This window comes from Sciurus vulgaris, assembly GCF_902686455.1.
Source record: "Sciurus vulgaris genome assembly, chromosome: 8".
Taxonomy (NCBI): domain Eukaryota; kingdom Metazoa; phylum Chordata; class Mammalia; order Rodentia; family Sciuridae; genus Sciurus; species Sciurus vulgaris.
In genome coordinates this window covers 78,806,076-78,822,049 of record NC_136468.1, presented here as the reverse complement: position 1 = coordinate 78,822,049, position 15,974 = coordinate 78,806,076, and the positions used below count along the sequence as shown (strand labels likewise).

At 36.4% G+C, this 15,974-nt stretch overlaps 1 protein-coding gene across 1 annotated transcript in view; it reads right to left on the bottom strand.

Annotated features, from left to right (window-relative positions):
* Positions 1–4,452: 4,452 nt before the first annotated feature.
* Positions 4,453–15,974, bottom strand: part of TSPAN13 (tetraspanin 13) — a 29,844-nt gene continuing 18,322 nt past the window's right edge. Inside the window, exons 2-6 of the mRNA XM_079151920.1 lie at positions 11,514–11,681; positions 10,790–10,870; positions 10,046–10,159; positions 8,660–8,773; positions 4,453–5,444 (exon numbers count right to left, since the gene is read on the bottom strand). Of these exons, the coding sequence (XP_079008046.1) occupies positions 5,370–5,444; positions 8,660–8,773; positions 10,046–10,159; positions 10,790–10,870; positions 11,514–11,681 (552 nt within the window). The 3' untranslated portion in view covers positions 4,453–5,369. The remainder of the gene's footprint in view (positions 5,445–8,659; positions 8,774–10,045; positions 10,160–10,789; positions 10,871–11,513; positions 11,682–15,974) is intronic.

Below are 15,974 nucleotides of genomic sequence, written 5' to 3'. Positions count from 1 at the left end.
ACTAAAAGTAAGCATGAGCATAATCAACAGAAACATCAAACGGCACACATTTCACTGTGAAAAGTCATATAGAGCACCCCAAGAAAGACAGGTTCCTGCTTAGAGACAACCCTCCCCACCCTCAAACTTCTAGGGACACATTACTTTCATGGTTTCAGGAAGTCTCTGGCTGGTAGTTCAAGTCATCCAAAGAACATCTGCATCCCTAAGCACATCCTAAAGGAATCCTGGTAATGGACCTTGCTCTCTCAAGGTCTAGAACATTGGCCTAGAATAAATTCAGTCTAAATCTTCTTCACCAAACATGTGATGGTCTGTGAGACTGGGCAAAGGGCAGTGACAGTGTGTTGATGAGGCAGAGATCAGAGGTCAGTAATGTTTGAAAAAGGGGTGAGAGGGTGAGACAGGAAGTGGGGAAGCAGCTTTACCTGCTTTTAACCCTGTATTATTCTGCTTTTTAAAAAATCAGAATTGAGTTGTGTATAGTGGTGCACACCTGTAATCCCAGTGACTCAGGAGGCAGGAGGATCACAGGTTTGAAGCAAGCCTGAGCAATTCAGCAAGACCCTGTCTGAAAATATTAAATAAATAAAAAGGGCTGGTGATGTAGCTCAGTGATAGAACATCCCTGGGCTCAACCCCAGTACCCAGCCCCAACAAAAAAAAAAAAAAAAAAAATTCTGTGGTACATTTGCAACCAACCACAGGAAACGTGTACATACAAGATTAAAGAGTTGAAGATTCAAACATGAAAATGGTTTTCATAAGCTCATGAAAATAGCCGCAATGCCTGTTCTTTCTCCCAAATTCATCCACTGCCATTTCACCATCTTTCATTTGTGCTTAAATAAATTTCAAGTGAAAGGGTATCAATGATTTCTGACTACTAATGTGACTACTTAGATATAATATTAGGAAACTATTATGTCCAGCAGCTGCATAAAAATGTTAACACAGTGTGAAATATAAAATAATGCAGCCATTCTGGAAAACAAATATAGTGGTTCCTCAAGGTAGCAAACACAGAATTACCATACAACCCAGGATTCCACTTTGGGGTAGATACTCCAAAGAACTGAAACCGGGGTACAGCTGTTTATACACCCATGCCCATAGCAGCATTATTCATAATAGCTAAAACGATGGAAGCAACCCAAGTGTCCATCAATGAATGAATGGATCAATAAAATGTAGCATACACAGAGAATATTATTCAATCTTAAAAAAGGAAACCCTTGAATATGTTACAAGATGGATGAACCTTGAGGACATTATTTATGTTAAGTGAAATAAGTCACAAAAGGACAAATACTGTAAAATTACATGACTACTTAGAATGGTCTTCAGAGACAGACTGGAAAGGTGGTTGTCAGGGTTGGAGGAAAGGAGGAGTCAGGAGCTATTGTTTAATGGTTGTGGAGTTTTGATTTGGGAAAATTAAATGTTTGTGAAATGGATGATGATGATAGTTGTATATCAATATAAAGTATTGGATGCCACTGAACTGTACACTTATAGTTAAAATGAAAAATTTATACTATATGTGTTTTGCCACATTAAAGACATTTTTCTCAGTTTCATCTTAAGTCCCACAGTTTAGGAGGAAAACAAGAGGAATTAACTTTATAAAAACTGTTGGTACCATAAATCATCTATAAAATCATTAACACATGCTCAACAGCCTTAAAACCTATTTCAGAACTACAGTATTCTTCAGATGGTCACCTGTGACTGTCTGTCTGTTTTGTTTTGCTATTCCGTTGTATTTAGAGATCCTGTGTCACCAAGATCTTCCTATTTAGTGATCACTGATGAAATGGAAGCCGGGGGAACAGAAAAAGTTCTAAGGCAGGAATAAAAATTTGAGGACTCAAAGTTCAAATCAAGTCAGTTAAACTTATTAAAAGTCCCTTGTCAAGTTGTGACCTCACCTATTTGTAAAAAGCGAGATACTGAAAGTAAGCAAAAGCAGTTTCACCCTTCTAGAGATATCGAAGTCCATTCTTGGACATATATTTTAATTTACAAGTAACTCCTGAAAACCCTTACTTGGAAATGAATCCAAAAGCTAGTTTTCCCAAGGAGAATGAGAAGAAATGGGTCTGGCATTTGGTAGGGTAGTATGACTTTCCTTTTTCCTATGTCTCAAAAAATATTTCAATGGCAATTGCCCAGTTGTGAAAACTACCACCAGGACAAACCCTGTCCTACCCCTTCCCTGACTCTGAGACGTGGGGTGAAAGGCTGCTTGCTCCCTTAAACTTTTTAGAACACATTCACCAACACATATCTTAATACTTAGTATGGAGAGCCCCCATATAAAAACCATCACTAGTCTCAAACATACAGCTTCACACAAATCCCCTATCCCGAAACCTAGAAAAGTTGTCTTTAACTTTCCTCTCACCTCTAAAAACAGTTCACATGCAAGTGATCATGTCTGTATAATCACAATGCATACTCTTCTCCTAATACTAAATGTGATTATTTTTCAGTTAAAAAGTCATAGGTTTGGTGTATTCAGTACATTTTCAAAAGAAGGTGCAAACTCAAACAGAGTTAAACTAATATTTAGAAGAATTCTAGAAGGAGGTTTTGGCTCACCGAAACAAAGAACTAAATGCCACACTCCTGGTTTCTTTCTCAATTTGAAAGGTTCCATTCAACAGCATATTATTAAGGTTGGACATGCGGAACCGGTTCTCATACCAAACACAATGTTGCTCAGATAACACAGTATCCGAGACAAATTTTAGCCACAATGAGCTCAAACTTTAGAAATTATAGCCAAACCTTTCTTTCTTTGTATTAGCATTATTTTCTCTAGCTAAAATTTCACCTTTAACATCAAGGCTGACCGGGGTGAATGTTCTAGGGAACATTCCTGTAAATGGAAAATATAAATAGGGAATCAGAGAAATTTTTTTTAGTAGTTAGTTCCTTTTTAAAGAAATATGTTTGGAAGAAAGATGTAAGGTCTTGGATCTGCCTTACAGCTGTTTGTTTCAAGAACAGACACTGTCTGAAACAATCCCTCCTCTGACATCCTGTTTGAGGCTGCATTTTTGTACACACAGCAGTGGCCCTTCTGTAATCCTGGGATCAGCCTGCCCTGCTCTGGTTCACGGCAGGGCTGAGGGGCCATGCAGGGCCACGTGGGACTTGAGATGGACGTGATGGATGTGTTTAGAGGTCTTTCCAGTGGGTGCCATGAGACACTGCAGAACAAGAGCAGCATCATTACACCAGACACAAACAGGTCACAAGAGACATGAATGAACGAGTTGGTAATCCACCACCTTTAGATCTGCCTGAAAGAAGAGAAAGCCAGATTCATTTAACAGGCTGCCCTAGCACTTGAAAATGAATACTTCTTGAGTGACCAGTCATCAGTTATTTATTACCCACTCTCATAATCCTATAGTTTAGCAGTTCCAAAGAGTCATTCTAGCAGGACAAAGAGGCTCACACCTGTAATCCCAGCAACTCGGGATGCAAAGGATCACAAATTCAAGGCTAGCCTCAGTTACTTAGTGAGACTGTCTCAAATTTAAAAATAAAAAGGGCTGGGGATGTAGCTCAGTGGTAAAGAGTCCCTAGGTTCAATCCCCAGGGGGTGGAAAATTATCTTGTCCAGACCCTTATTTTTAAGTGTGTTGACCCAAATAAAGCCCTTGCAATCATGCACAAACCAAGGTCTGGGCTGGTTCTTTCTTCAACAACCTTTTCCACATATAATTACTGGTACCAAGAGAAGTATATTACTAGGAGATTCCAGAACTTTATGGGATTTTGAAAGAAACAAAACAAATAGGAAAAAGACAGAATGCCTTAAAGGAAGACAGAACTCTAAAAACCTCCCATCGTGTGTCACTTAGGATATCATCCTACAGTATATGTGGACACATAGGAGGGGTGCCCACAGCTCACAATGACATTATAGAAATAGCATAGTTCTGTTTTCTTGGAAGATTAGCTATGGTTGCAGTCATGGGAATGACATATCTATAAAATGCCCTAAAATGCTACAGATCAACCATTTACCATCTTTCATGGTCTAAAACCTATCAATTACTAATAAAGTATCACATGATGTCCAGAATGCAACACAAGAAAGTAGTAATGTTAAGGGAAAACTTATGTATTTTTCCCAAATAAATAAAAATGACCTCTCTTTAAAAGAAGAAAAAAACAAAAAACAAAAAAAAAACACAACTTTCTCACCATGCAGAAAACCTTAACCATTGAGATATTTTGTGAAAGGATTTGGGGATGACTACCAACTGACACTAGTGCTGAAAGTTCATTCCAAGGCTTGACTGTGCACTAAAACAGCAATATCCAGCTCTAAGTTTGCCAAGGAGAACCTAAAACAAAGAATTCTAGCAAAACTTAATTCATTTGTCACTTTTTCCATTACCTTCTTTTAATTTAAACATGCATACACAAAGAAAGGTTTCCATCTTTTAATTTTTAACATAATATACAGGACTACAATACCATAAGTTCAAATTATGGGAAATATCACACTCAAATATGCTTTGATTTGACAAGTTGCTGTTACAATACTGAGAAATTTCATGAAAAAGTTATTTAACAATTTTTAAGATAATCAAATATCTTTTTGCTACATGGGCCAATGCATCAATAGTAACTTGTTTAAAAATGCAGTCTTTTGGACTTCAAATTATTAAAAAAGAATATCAAGATCATACAGATATATGTTCTGAATTATTCAAACTCATTCCATTTTCGAAAGCTGAAGGTAAACATTCTACATTAAACATTTCATGAGACCACTTCTCCTTTGCACTTACATGTAAAAGTCAAAACTAAAGCACAATTCCCTAAAGACATAGCTATTTCTAGAATACAATTGGTGTCATCATAAAAGACTACTAGAACTAAATTATCACTTTTATATTAACACTTTTCACCACAACACGTCTTTCCTAAAAAGACAAAAAAAATCTCTTACTTTCTGCTTCCAGTAGGAACTATCTACACAGCACAGTGCTACATACAATTTTTCCAGTGAGATGTGTATTTAGTTTCACAATATGATCAACACAGTAGTGTCATACAAAGTTTTCTGCAGGTAAAAATGCTAGGAAAGGCCACGGTGGACAGTGCCAGACACTGAGTACAGTAGATTACAGGTACCACTGAGGGCCAGGAGACCACAGATTTCAGTCTTTGTTCAGCAATGGAAAAAGAGAAACATCTACAGAAACATAAGAATAAAAATATATAATTCCACTGGTGATTATGTAATTTTCCAGATACTGTTTCTTTTGTTAAATGGACGAACTAGCTTAACTTAAATTTAGAGAAAGTGAATACAATCAGAACATGAAAGATTTTCCTCATCAAAGGAATGCACTAGGGTTAGCTCGAGGATCTTTCTGGTTCCTGTATCTGTAGGTCAGCCAAACCCCCAAGATCTGCAATAAAAAAAGAAAGAGAAAAATGAAAGTAATGTTTGCATATATTTGTTCAATATGTCATAAAATAACTCTGAAACCTGAATCACTTTGCTTTTTTGTTTGTTCAAAAGAAATTTCTATTTCTTTTTTTCAAATGACGTAAGTAAACCAAATGAGAACCTAGAACAAATTAAAATATGAACATTGGAGTAGGCCGCATGATGGTTGCCCAAAGACATGCACATCAGGAGCCCCAGGACCTGGGATTATGTTCCTTTACAGGGTCACAGGGACTTCATAGATGTGACTGAGTTAGAATAATTTAGTGAGTTCTATGATGCAATTGCAAGGGTTCTCATAAGAGGGAGGCGGGAAGGACAAAGTCAGAAATACAGAGAGAAGGTAGCATGAGAACAAAGCAAGGAAGTGAAAAGATGCTACAGTTCTGGCTTTAAGGATGGAATATTAAGTTTTATCTTTTCTTTTTTATCCACTTTCTTAATAATAGCAAAACGTGGGGCTGGAGTTGTAGCTCAGTGGTAGAGCACTTGCCTGGCATGTGTGAGGCCCTGAGTTCAATTTTCAGCACCACATATAAATAAAATAAAAGAGCCACTGACAATTAAACATTTTAAAAATAATAAAATAGCAAAATGTGAATTTTTCACTCTTAGGAGTAGACTAAATTAAAATAGAATTTATAAAACATGGGGGCTGGGATATACAGTTCATAGAGTGCTTGCCTGTCAAGACCCTGGGTTCAATCCCCAGCACCTCAAAAAAAAAAAAATTTTATAAAACACACATATAATGTATATACACTAACCGTATATGTGTGTGTGTGTTATATATACACCACGTATACACAAATGGAATTTATACATTATTTGTCCATTTTCCAAATACACAAAAAATATCAAAACAAGAAAACCCTTTCTAAGAATAAAAATCAAAGGTCTAAACCATACAGGTAAAGGCAACAGATTTGACTACAATGAAAGTAAAATCCTCTCTGAGCTGAAAAAGAAACACCACCAAAAAAAAAAAAAAAAAAAAAAATTAGGTAAATGCCAAAGGAACTGAAAGCAGAACAAAGCAAAGCAATGCAAGAAAAAAAGTAGAGGTAGGAGAGGAATTAGTGGAAGGCAAAGAGGAAGAGAGGGAGGTAGCAGGGGTACAGTGTGGGGAGCAGTTGAGCAGGAGCCGAGGTTCTCATAGCCTGGGCTACTCTTCCCACACAGATTTCACCTTAAGTTCCCCTCTGGGATTCTGAGGAAAAAAAATCCCCCGTTTTGCATAAGCTATTTTGAGTTTGTTACATGTAATTCAAAGAGCCTCCAGTAAGACAAAAGTAAATAAATAAGTCAAAAAGTAAATGTAGTCAAAAAATATATGGTCAAATTCAGTAGCTGCTTTGTCAAAAGAATAAATGGAATTGTGAAGGATGTAAAAAAATTTTATAATAAAAATATCCAGTTAGTGCTCAACCCAAAAGTTGATACTCTTCCCAGAAGACAATTAAAATATGTTTTTAATCATTAAAAAACTTTTAAAACATCTCGATCTTGGATCATATTTGATGTCTCTTTAAAAATGTAATCTCCGGGCAAAAGATAGGATACAGAAAAACATTCTGTACAAGATGACTGTGGCATTATTTATTATAGTGACATATTAAAGGAAAAATTAAGCTAACTCATTAAATTCCACTCATACAAAAGACTCAGAATTTTTCTAATTTTCTTTAAAGATAAATTCTCACTCTTACAGCCTACCATATTTCTATAGCTACATATCCAACCTTAATTAAAAAAAGGACTGTGTACATGTTATTCTGTTATCTGCATAAAACAGGAGTATCACATGCTCATCCCACAATGCCAATAAGAGTCTCATTCTGTTTTTTTTTTTTAATGGGCCATTTTATGTATACACACATATCCCCATTTTTAAAAGTGAGGGGACAAAAGCCCAAAATGCTTAAGTAACTTACCCAAGGCCACACCACTAATAAGCAGCTGCACTAAGTTTCCAACCCAAATAGTGCAGCTACTTGTTCAATCCTTAACCATTGCTCTTGGGTGATACACCTTCATGTAACCAGCCCACTGCTGAGAATCAAAGCTAACCCAAAGGTTTGCTGCTACAAATAAATATCCTATGTATTTATTTCATATAATTATCTCCATAAAATACTAGAAGTGAAATTTATGAGTTAAAAAAAAAAAAAACAATCTTCATGTCAATTCAGAAGCATCAAAAACTGCACAAGGTTAGGGAGATAATTCAGTGGGTAGAGCACTTGCCTGGCATGCACAATCCCCAGTACCACCAAAAGAAACAAAGAAAAAACTGCCCACAGATATTGAGAGTTAAAAAAAAAAAAAAAGACATTGAGCACACACCTATAGTCCCAATCACTTGGAGGGCTAAGCCACGAGGACTGCTTGAGCCTAGGAGTCAAGACTAGGGTGGGCAACATAATGAGTCCCTATCTCAAAAAAATTAATCAATTAAATTAAATCAAAAAATAAAAAAGGAGGCTGGTGATGTGGCTCAGTACTCAGTTACATGAGTAATGTGTGAAACTTCACTCCGGCAACATGAAAAAAAAAAAATTACGAAAGAAGACAATGAGGAAACAAATAACATTATTTAAAAGAATGAATTATTATCAAAAAATATTCATGTGTCTTTTCTTACAGACACTTACACTATATAAAAATTTATAATTATGAACATATTGATGTAGTACAAACATATATACATGAGGAATTAATAAGAGAGGTCAACTATAGATTTTGGGAAGCCAGGAAGAGGGGAACAGAGGGTGAAGAGGAGGGACAATTTTTCAAAGCATACTTTCATATCTATATTTATACACACACAATAAATATTACATAATATAAATGTTCAACCTATTCCAAAATTAAATTTAAAATTTATCATTACAAATCTAAAAGATGATACCCTAGAGATAATTTAGTCTATTCAGACACTTTTTATTGTTGTTGTTGTTCATTAAATTTTACATAATAGAAAACAGATAAGAAATTTTACACTGTCAAAAAGTTAAGGCTAGATCTATGGGATTTCTGATTTCAAGCCAGGGGTCCTTGATTACATTGCAAAAGTCAGTTGACTAATCCTAAGGTGCAATACTATACTCTTACCATACAAAACAGGATTCCCTATGACAAAAGGGGAAAAATACTGAAGTTTTTTGCACATACCTCTGTAAAACTGAAAAAGAGGCCAATGCCACCCACAAATCTCAAAACTTCTCCAGCATATTCTCCTATTATTGGAGCACACAGCGAGCACTGATGGCCGCTCTGAACACAGCTCTGCATTAATTAAAGAAGACATGTTATTTCAAAGCACATTTATAAAGAGCATATAAAAACTGCATATACACACTAAATTAGGGTCTGGGCATATTACATCCAATCCCAGGCACTGTTGTTTTAGTGGTATGCAAATTTCTAAAATAGCCTCCTTATGTACAAGTCCTGTATTTGCTTCCCCCTGTGACTAGAACTTGAGAACAGGATGGGGGAGACACTCCCACATTTAGGTTGCATTCTAAAATACTTCAACCTTAACAGAAGAGAAAGAGAGAAGGGTAGTTCTGTTTGTCCTCACTTGGAAGTGTTTAGCTGGCTAAGAACCCCAATTTAGTATAGATTATTGTTCTTCTCCTGTCCTGATATGCTTCAAAAACCAAATTATTTATATATCTCCTCTAAATGTCTTAGAATGACCATGCAATGCTCTTTAACGCCATGTCAAATGAGAAAGAATTAGGAGCAATAAACCAAAGCCTGGATATCTGACTGGGCCCTGGAATATTCAGTGCTCTTAGGATATTTGAGAAATAAGCAAATGCTACAAAATGTATATGAAAATATGATAGTTATATGTAACACAATTTTGAAATGCAATTCAGCATCGGAGTTGTGGGGGGTGCTCAGACCCAGGAAGTAAGGTTTGGGGCTCAGCAAATGGAAGAAGAAATAAATTCAGTTAGGACAGTAGACATGCTTTATTCAGAGGTGGCAACAGCCTTTAGCCTACAGACAGTTCCATTTCTCCCCAGTCAATTCCATTTAGCCCCCGAGTTTTTTCATAGACCCTTTTTATATGCAGGCCAAACAAAGAAGGCACACTGCCAACAGATTACATAAGTGGGTGTATGCTCAAAAGCAAAATATCTATGACCTTGAGTATATACGCTGATTCAGAATGCTTCTGGCCTTGACTAGACAAGCTCTATCACTTATGATTAAAAGTCATTGCCAGTTTCATCCCATATTGAGGTAGCAATAAAAATCTTTCCCAGCCACGTCCAATTGTCCAGGGACATAGACTGGATTCACAGGGTAGTCTGGTAGCAGAACTGACAGGCACCTCAGTGACCATAACATAGCTGGTTCCCAGCCCTGGCTACACGCTAAAAACAATATAACCTGCCAGAAACTAGAGTGAGGAAGCTTAACTACAGTCATTTGGGGGTTGCCCCAACAATCAGAAAGTCTACTTCTTTTATGATAATCATTATGCATTTGTACATAATGAATTTATATACACTTTATATATGTTTTAAACTTTGGACTTACAGCCAGACAGGTGTCATTTGGGTTAAAACTTCGGAACCCACAGCAGTTTAAATTTCTCTGTAGGTCATTTCGAGCACTTGCTGTATTGTTCCAACCAACCTCCAGAAGTTGACTCTAGGAAATGCATTTCATATATACATTAAAATGTGTCATCCCTACATCAATGTGTAAATCTCGAGCCCACAGCTTTTAATACTGAATGTACATAAAATATCCTATAAGACCATTAAAACTTTTCAAAGGCTTATCCCTGAATCTACAACAAAAACTAAAGCACTACTTCTATGAATGAAGAAGTTTTAATTTTCACAGGCAAATTAAAAGAAGCACTTGCTGGAAAGGCATAATTCTGAGTATAATGAGACAAAGTTTCTGTTGTCCCAAGACAGAAACCCATATAATCTCTACAAATTTGAGCTTGAAAAGAGTAGTTGCTAGAAATAAACCACAAATATTTTGGAGTAAATGTTTCACTGCAAAGTGGTAGGTAAAGGCTAGATAAACACGTTTAGCAGTGCCAAATTTTACCCAGTGAGATCTAAGGACACAAAATGCAGCAACACCTCCTGGTATCTTCAACTCTAATCAGTCCCACTCAGGCAATCAGGAACAGAAGAGCATAGCTCTCCAGAGGGAAAGAGCATTCTGGGCAAGAGGAAATGGTTTACACTACAACTATTTCTCCCCGTTTTCATACCCAGACTACATGGTATAATAAAGTAGCAGGAAAAAGTCTTTGCTTACCTGTTGCTCCTGATTCAGGGCTAAACAAGCACAAGAGACAGAAAACTGAACAATAAATACAAGGAGGAGAATAATCATGTACTGAAAGTTAAATGTTAAGGATGTTTCTAAGCACTCTTAAAATAGCATTAAGCAGGAGTACTGACACACTTTAAAATGCAATGGAAGCAATCCACCCAGAAAATAGAACAAATGGCACTTCGAGAAAGTTCAAAAAGGATATGTATATAGAAAAATAAAACTGATAATTATATAAATAAATAAATAAATATAAATAAATATATAAATAAATAATTAGAATTTTATTCAAATTAAACAAAAATTCTTACATATATTAAACAGGAAATAAGTATAAACATACATAAGCTTTCTTATGTCTAAAACATACTGTTAAATTCTAAACAAAACATTGTCATGTTGGAAAAAACCTAGGTCACTGAATCAGTTCAATTTAACTAAATTAGCAATATATAAGTAGGACTATAATGAACTTGCAGAATACTGTGTAAGGTGGCAAGGACTGAGTGGGGATAAACATACAATACGTTTATCCTCAGAAATATTCCTAATATTGGTATAACAAATGTGCATCAAGCTTCCTGGGAGTTGCTTTCTGGCGATTAATCTCCTAATAATAATATTAAATTAGCTACAGTCATCAAAATAGTATTCAAAGAATGCAACCCAACTGGTGTAAAAAAATCCCAATTTTAAAAAAGGATACAAAAAATAGCAACACCTGATGGTGTTTCACAGCTCCGATCAGTCCCACTAATGCAATCAGAAACAAGAAGATGCCCACTGCAATGACCACACCAACCACTCGGAGACTGGAAATCAGCCCAAAGCCAATGCCCCAAGCCGCAATTCCAATTAGCAACAGACTAACCAACTGCAAAAAGGGAGGGTGGGGTGCACAGGGAGGAGAGAAAAGGGGAAAATGTCAATTTCCATAATATCAACATTTTTAGGTAAATTAGATCTTATTATCTTTCAAATACTTGCTAATATTCAATACAATTGTCCCTCAATATACACAGGAGATTGGTTCCAGGAAGCCACCAGCCCCCTCAGATAACAAAACCTAAGGAATGTCAAGTTTCATACACAATGGTGTGGTAATTTTATATAACCTCTGTACAAACCCTGATATACTTTCAATCATCTCTAAGTTTCTCAATACAAAAAAAAATGCTACACAAATAATTGTTTTAGTGTATTGTTAAAGAAATGACAGGAAAAATATTCCTCCAAGATGCAATTTGTTTTCTGAATATTTCTGATCCACAGTTGGTTGAATATGGAGGGCTGATTGTCTTAGAAGACACAAAAGATCTCAGTGGCTAGTATTGTTTTAAACTATATTATATATTATATATTATATATATTATATATAATATAGTTTAAATATTTAAACTATATATAATATAGTTTATATATTTAAACTATATTGTTTAAACTATATTAATCCTTAGTTAAGCTTTAGACTAACAATAATCTATAATATTAACAAGGCAACTCCGAGGTCACCTGTTTTACTAAGTCTAAACACCTGCTACTTAAGTTTGTGAAGTAACAGCATACGTGATACTTGTAGACATCAATATACCTCAGTCCAATGTAATCATTTCTTCACAGGGAATCTGCTCATCTTCTTCAAATTCCACCTGGACTATAGCTTTCTTTGTCTTCCCAGCCCCAAAAGACTGACTGAATCCCTCTCTCTGGCAATCTATGTTCCTTGAGTTTGGTTAGACTATTCCTATCATTGCGCACACCATGCCTTTCTCCAGAAGACTGAGAGACACTTCAGAGTAAGGGCCCATGTTTACCTCCATGTATCCCCAGAACCCAGCAAAGGCCCTGGTCCCTGGGGAACCTCAAAAGTCGCTCTGAGAACTGTCACTGAAATGGACTGCTTTAGATGTCATTATCTAGCACATAAGTATTCAGAGAAGTAGAGACTGTTTAAACCTTCAACAGGATGAAAAGCATACGAGACTTCAGCTACTTAGAATGAAATGGCATTCTGAACAAGAAGAAATTATTTTATACTTGAAGGATGATATTTATACTTTTTATCAAACATCTCTGGGTGAAGGGGTAGAACACATGTCTAATGACTGGAACCTGTAAAACTCCAAGTTACTGTTATTTTTTTAAAATAAAGACTAAACCTGTAGAAGATGTAACTTAAGCAGGTATCAGGGAGGAGATGGAGAGAAGAACAAGAAGAAGCAAGCATCTTCCATGCCCTTGTGGTCAACCATGTCCTAGAGCAATGGTGATGATGTAATAATAAGTTGGGAGGAATCACAATATTAAAAAATATATTTTCTAGCACGACATAAAGGCCCAATCTGTTTAGAAATATAAAAATTACCACTTAGTCAAATGGATCTTTTTCTGCTCAAATATAGACGTTTTCTATGTAAAATAGTTTATTAGACAAATTATACTTTTACTGGAATATTTAGCAAAACTGCTAAATACTGTTCATTCATTTGTATTTTTACCCAAAATATGTTTGTAGTTTTGCCAAACAGGAACAACTTGAAAACAAAAGAAACCATCTGTAATGTCATAAAACCAAGCTACGGAGCTACAAGAGTCAGTGGTTTCCACTGCAGCTGGCACACACAGAAAGCTTTCGTTTTTAGAGGGGCAGGGGAGGCAAAAAGCTCTCACACACTTTGCCACCCAGAAATTTGTCTAGTGCCTTTCCTTATCGGCAGGCCCATTTGCTTCTGTTTCATTTTTATCGTCCTCACTCAGTCTTCTCACAACTTTAAACAATTTTAGATGGAGAAAAAGTCCTCTGCCTCTTCACAAGTGAGTTTATTTCTGACTCTGTGATTTCCAAATATATCCTATTTCCTTTCTCGAGGTGTAAAAGGCAGAAGCCTTAAGGAGGTGTGAAGGAAGAAGGCTGGAGGATGCTGGGATGGGCCTCGCCTTCAGGAGGCAACGGGACTATGCTGCATTGTGGTACCAAACACGGAAGATGGTCTACACTTATACACATTAGAGCAGCTTATCAGTTATGGATCTCCAGAAAAGTAGAACCAAACAGAGATATCACTGTTTATCTCTAATTGTCTATCAAGAGAAAATGAGAAAGGGAGAGACAGATGGAGAAATTCTAAAGAACCGGCTTATACGACTGTCAGGATTGGCAAGTCAGGAATGTGTGGGGCAGGCCAGCAGGCTGGAAACTCAGAATTTCTTCTTCCTCAGGAAACCTCAGTGGTTGCTTTTAAGGTTTTTACCAACTGGATGAGGCCTACAACATGGCAGGGAGTAATCTGCTTTACTTAAGGAACAGTGATTGCAATGTCAGTCGTACCTACAAAGCTCCTTCAGAGCAAGCTCCAGAATAGTATTTGACCAAACAAGTGGGCACCACAGCCTACCTACAAGTTGACACGTAAAATTAACCATCCCTCTTGACAATAGAGTCCTGGATATGAGGCATATTTACTAATTCTACTAAATTCACGGGATATCAATTTTATATTTCATAGACCACCACTTTATATTTCATCTTAGTCTTACAGACATCATCTCAGTCTCAGAGACAAAAAGATCAGAAACATGAATAATATATCAAAAAAATGTTCTAATCCCATAGTTTTAAAGAATCCTTGGGGGAAGCATACAAAACCCCCAACTATATTAGTGAAATGCTTAAACATTAAAAATATAAAACGTTAAACATTCTTAAATACTGATTAAAAGTCAATTATTCATCAACAAATGGTTAATGCCAATTACGTGCTAAACTCCAGAGACCAGACATCCCAACTAGATCAAGGGTCAGCAAAGTTTCTCTTTAAATGGCCCAATATTTACTATTTGGCTTTGCAGATCATATGGTCCCTGCCATAACTATTCAATTGTGCTACTATATGCAAAAGCTGAAATGGGTAATACATAAGTGAATAAAAAGGGCTATGTTTAAATAACATCATATCTTTAAACACTGAAATTTAAATGCACATAATTTTCAAGTATCACAACATACTATTCTTGGAGGTTTTTTTTTTGATCTTTTTAAAAATGTAAAACTGTTCTTCGCTAATATGCTATAAAGCAAGCAAGCAAGCAGTGAATAGATTTGGCCCAAAGGTTTGCTCTAGGTCGTAGAAGAAAAAGTGAAAAATTACAATAGGACCAATTAATTGTTAAATCAGAGATTTTTTAAAATGGGTAAGAATATAAGATACTAATCCCCTCCCCACCGGGGGGAAAAAAAATCCAGATAAACAGGTGAAAGACTGTAAGGAAAGAGTGAAGAAGCAGATAGTAAACTTGGAAAAAAAAAAAAAACTGTGAATATTATCTTATGTAGCAAAAGAATGAATACTATTTGCATGGCAAAAGATGTGATTAAGGATCTTAGTTAAGGATCTTCAAAGGAGGAGCTTTTCCTGTATTATCAGGTAGGGCCTCAGTGTCATCAAAAGTATCCTTATGAGAGAAGGGCAGAGGGAAATTCTGAGTCACATTCACACAAAGGAGGTGATGTAAACAAAGGAACAAAAGGCAGAAATTGATGCAGGTGCAAGACAAAAAATGCCTGTAGCCACCAAAACACAAGATGCAAGGAACAGATTCTCCCCCAGGGCCTCCAGAGGCAGCTTCACCCTGCTGGTACCTTGATGTCATACTTCTGGTTTCCAGAACTATGAGAAAATACGTTTCTGGTGTTTTAAGTCATCCAGGTTTGTGGTAATTTGTCATAGCAGCTCTAGGAAAGAAATAGAGGACAATTTGCACACTTGGAGTTGGACTAGTCAGGAACCTCTGTGATAGAAAGTGCCTGATATTTTACTATCAATGTGATCCCAAGTATACAGCCATTTTGAAATACTCAGATCTGTCAGCATCCTCCCCATAAACCAAACCTTTGAAACCAACAGCAGCATTTCAGCAATGAGAAACCTGGTCAATTCTCACTTAATTGCCAAATAATAGGCTCATTAATGAGAATCTACTCTCCTTGCCATTTTTTTTTTTTTTTAAGAGTCAGGATCTTGAATATTGTCAGGCTAGCCCCAACCTCCTATACTCAGCCTCCCCAAGACCTAGGACTACAGGCAGGCCCTACAGCATCTTGCTCCATAGAATTTTTACAACCAAAGGGTGGAGGGCACTGGTCCAGTTCTCTGATTAGGCATTATAC